The following is a 4,801-nucleotide window of genomic DNA, read 5'->3' as shown; positions in this document are numbered from 1 at the left end:
AGATGAGGCCTCTTGTTATTCATCCAACGATAATCACCTCGTCTCTATAATAAAAATTTACACTTTTACAGGTAATACAATTTTACAATCTCAATAGTAATCTTGCATAATATTTTCTTTTGAACTTGATATCATAAATATCGTTGTGGTCGATGTCCATTGTTCATTCCGCTCAAATACACATCTATAATTGCCTAACTTGATCGAGGAAGTGCTTGAGGATATATCCCCACCACTAGAGAAGGCCTTGTGCATCTTACGATTTGTCCCAAGTATGTAGGAACCTTACATGTGGATGTGACTAGAGCTGAGATGTATTGGCAACGTTTTCTAACCAAAAACCAAGGTCAACTTGCCTATTATTTTTTAGACAATTGTTAATATATATTAATAATCTTCTATGTAAGCATTGTAGACGAGTCCCAAATTCAACCTAAAAGTTTAGTTGCCTTATTACTATTACTTTTTCGAAAACACCAATATAATTTATACTGAAATTGATAAGAAAACATTAATGGAAAATCTGCATCAACTTGTAAATTAATTTCCATCCATACATACATCGAGAAAATAACCTAAAAAAAAGATAGAATTTGAATAATATTTCACAGGCATGACCGAAAATATTAAGGAGAAAAATAAAGAAAACTTGTTCCATTTTCTTAATTAGCCATTGGAATCCATTGTTCAGCTCCCTTATCTCTCTAGGCAGCATTCTGCAGAACATCACCGACAGTTTGTACAATTTCATTCACTGTCAAACTGGATTCTTTCTCCTTCTGAAAGGAATTTCAGAAAACAAATACAGGTTCAGCTAAAAAAATTACAGAAATAAAGCAAGGACTTATAGAACATACTAATTTTGTTAAACGCAGCAAAAAAGTTTAACCTACATAAGACGAGAGATATTCATATATACACATCTTCAATGCGGAGTCTCATGCAGGGGTGAATTCAAGGGTCGAGTTAAATTAGGACGGACTGTGAGCGTTGAAAGCTTACTATCGACGGTCAATGTTTGTGATAGCAGGAATATTAATTAATATTTAATTAAATAATATTCAAAAAATTGTACAGATTAAAACTAGAAGAACTACATACACCACTAGAACTAGAACAATGTACGAACTTTCATTTTGGATGAAAAAAATCGTTCCATAATCTGTAAAATGCCTAATTTATTTTTCAATTAAATAGGCAATATATATTAACAAAATGTCAATATTTAGTTTACAATTAAAGTTAATTAAACTAGCATTATTATATTAACAAAATTGAAATTATTTATGTGCTTATATCAATTTTATGTGCTTGTATGATTCCATTTTTTTGCAATCGATTTATTGTGAGCAAAAAGTGAAACCTTTTATTAGTTAAATAAGTTTTTTTTTTTAAAGATTCCTTATGACACTAAGGCCAATTTTCTTACAAATTCATCCACCATTAATTGACCAAACTTTCAAATCAATTTATTAGAGGGAAAAAGACAAAAGGAAAAAAAATCAAGAAAAGAGACAAAGCACCAATTAAAATGTTTCTACTTGTATTAAACTAGTAAAATTGAACATATATTATTTTGTTACATTATGTACAAAAAATTAATAAGTGTCATGATGATAAAGTGATCAATATGTTTAAGAAAGATAGTAAGTTCGAATCACCTTCCTTGCATTTTTTTTTTTAGTAAAATTTGTTGAAATACATAAATTATAAAAAAATATTGCTTTTGGAGAATTTAGAATACAGGACGTCCAATTTCAATAGTGAAAGCTAACCAACTGAGCTCCAGCAAAAAAATAAAAATAAATAAATGAAATAAAATTCTCCTCGATGAATTCAGTCAGGGCGGCCGACCTTACTGGCCACCACCTAAATCGGTCCCTGGTCTCATGTGTATTCAAATTCTGCATGGAATGATCTTATTTAAAGGCTAGACTATTATATAACTTTTAATTGAGGTTATGATATACGAATTTCTGAGTGACTCCTAGTACCATACTAAACCAACTCATTAAAAAATTTAACTGATTAAAGAGATGAAATGTTTATTCATTAAATTAATATATATCTTCTCGAAAGTCTAGCAAATGTAAAATTTTATTAGGAGACCTGAACTTAAGCCCTTTGCCCACCCTAATATCTTATTGAACAACTTGGTAAAAAAAAAAAAATTATAATTAATATACTTAAGTGGATGTTTGATTAACGAGTGAAGGGATATTAATTACCTCTGCTGTAATATTAATATCAAGGGATAAACTTCCAAAAGCCACCACACAGGCGTTAACAACACCCAAATTAAGCTTCTCCATCTCACCAATTATTTTCACCAAAATCCCTTTACTTTTCTTACAATGGATTCTGAGAAGAACATTCTTGCCATACTCTCTAGCTTTGATTGCCGGCGGTTGCTGCAGCTCAGTCGATGACGATCCGTTGTCGTCCACCACCACCTGTGAATTCTTGGTAACTATCTCAGCCTTTCTTGTTTGTTCCTCAAGTATCTTCACTCGTTCTTGAAGGTATTTCATATACGTAATAGCTTTTTCCAGAACATAAATTTCCTTATCCATCTGCAAGTACAGAAAATTGAGAACAATTTTGTCTGTTGAGAACAGGCACAGGTTATAATGAAATATATAGCTAAAAATATTATACTGACAAATGGAAAACTTTAATGGTATACGTACACAGTATGCCCTGTAGCTCAGGCTAATAAGAAAAATATTGTGGCAGAAACTGTTTTCATGTTAGCGCGTGGAACTGAGCCTATTTCTTTATTCATATTTAGTGTCGTATGATTGCAGTAAGTGTAACGAAAAGAATTTGTCGTTTTCAAAAATGTACAAAAGACTAGTACGTGACGGTAGGGTAGGGAAGTCGAAGTGTCGTGAAACATTAATTTGACGGTTATAATTTGTTTATGGTACTATTGCCGTATATTCTGACTCTTCTTTTAACTTAGGTTCTTCATTTATTTCCAATTTTCCATTGATAAGGAATGTTACACAATCATCATAGAAAAAAGGGGGTGTCTTCTTGCATATCCTCTGCCAGCTAGTTGATAACTTTCAATATGTTTATTATCAAGCTGGAATGATTATTCACAACCAGCCTCTTCTTGTGCATGAGGATGAGTTGTACTTAGTTAAGTTTGATATTTATCTTAGTGTGTGATTGATTCAGAACAAATGGCAAAATGGATTGAGAAACAATTGCACCGAAAAGTAAAAATAGTAAATTGCAGATTTTGACATTCAAGTTCTGATTAGTCATTTAGTTTATTTCGAATTCTTTACAATTTTAGTTCCTTTAAGTTAGGTTTTCGTTTAAACATTTATAAATGAAGGGTTAATTCTTTGTTTTTAGGCATTTTGGAATTAATAAAATTTCTTGATTTTATCTTTCATTTTCTAGTGGATTCTAAATTTGTTTTTTTAAGGTTTTTGCTTAAATTCTTCGTTTCACGCTACGTCGATAAGACACTTAAAGTCTCTTCTTCAATATCTATATCTTTGCCTTGTTTACGAGTATCTATTTCATTAGTAGCTTTGTTAAACATGGAATTAAGTCCAGATTAAATACTATATCATTGTTAATTATCACTTTAAAGTCCTTTGATTCTTCTCCACACAATCCATGCCATTGACCTTGTTTATTGTAACAAGAGTTGTCCGAATGATTTTACCCTTCCGGATTGTAGGTGTAAGAGTAGGGGAAACTTCAGTGCCTAATGGTTTCGATAACTCTTCCAAGAGTAACTCATCCTCGTTAACAATCGTCGGAGGAAAAATAATCTCACGCCCAAGTCATGCTCATCAATTTTGTACCATGACTTATCCCCGTCGTTGTTATTGTCATTTTCTTGCTTTTTATTTGTACCCCAATAAAAAATGGAAACCAAAAATAAGTAGATCAAATAAAAAAGAAAAAGAAAATAAGGTAAGTTAAATAAAAAGTAAATAAAATAGTTCTCGACAAAGGCGTAAAAAACTTGTTAATTTTATCGCACAAGTGAATAGATCATAATCTAGTAATAAATAGAGTGGCGAGCACTCCAGGACTAATTATTACTTATTTTAAGTTAATTAAATCAAGTTCTAATTTGAGACACAAACAATTAAAACTGAGTAACAAATCTTGAAGTTTAATTAAATCACGATAGGAACTAGCATCAAAATCCACCCCATTCTTAGCCTACTTTAATCCCAAATCTCCTCAGGAACTATGTTGACGATCGATATTTCATATTTGCTAGTTTTTCTCTCTCAATATAAATTAATCCAATTTTTATCAACAATATAACTATATCACTATGAAGGTTACGAATAAGTCACAAAAGATTGTATTAGGCATAAAAGTATTATCTAACCTCTATAAGACGCATCACTAATTATTCTCGAGTTCTTGTTTATACGGAATCTCATGAAGATAATATAAATCACAAACACGTTCCTAATGATAATCAGACATCAAAACAAAGTAAAGGAACAACGTAAACAATTACAAGAATTTAAAGTAAAATGAGAAACCAATTAATTCAAAGAATCAAGAAAGCTTCATAATTATCCTAACCTCAATAAATTTAGCCAAACAAAATTAAGTAGTAAACCACATATTTGGATATGAATAAACCACCGGAATTTCAAAATGATTGAAGAAGTGAATATAAATCATCATTTCTTGAAACACTTCAATGGATTTTGAATAATCTAACTTTTTCTCCTTGGTTTGACTCCAAGAAACCCCGATGATTTATTCTTCAATAAGAGGACATGTGCTTTGCCTCCCAAAAATTTGT

At 31.0% G+C, this 4,801-nt stretch overlaps 1 protein-coding gene across 1 annotated transcript; it reads right to left on the bottom strand.

The window, feature by feature from the left end:
- Positions 1-511: 511 nt before the first annotated feature.
- LOC111382833 (transcription factor NAI1-like) lies at positions 512-2,776 on the bottom strand. Its single transcript, XM_023006878.1, has 3 exons — positions 2,691-2,776; positions 2,229-2,573; positions 512-779 (listed from the first exon to the last, which is right to left on the bottom strand). The coding sequence occupies exons 2-3, from the start codon at positions 2,571-2,573 to the stop codon at positions 705-707; spliced, it is 420 nt and encodes a 139-aa protein (XP_022862646.1). The 5' UTR covers positions 2,691-2,776; the 3' UTR covers positions 512-704.
- Between the last annotated feature and the right edge of the window lie 2,025 nt (positions 2,777-4,801).

This window comes from Olea europaea, unplaced genomic scaffold, assembly GCF_002742605.1.
Source record: "Olea europaea var. sylvestris unplaced genomic scaffold, O_europaea_v1 scaffold256, whole genome shotgun sequence".
NCBI classification, from domain to species: Eukaryota; Viridiplantae; Streptophyta; class Magnoliopsida; order Lamiales; family Oleaceae; genus Olea; species Olea europaea.
This window is presented reverse-complemented; position numbering and strand designations above follow the sequence as displayed.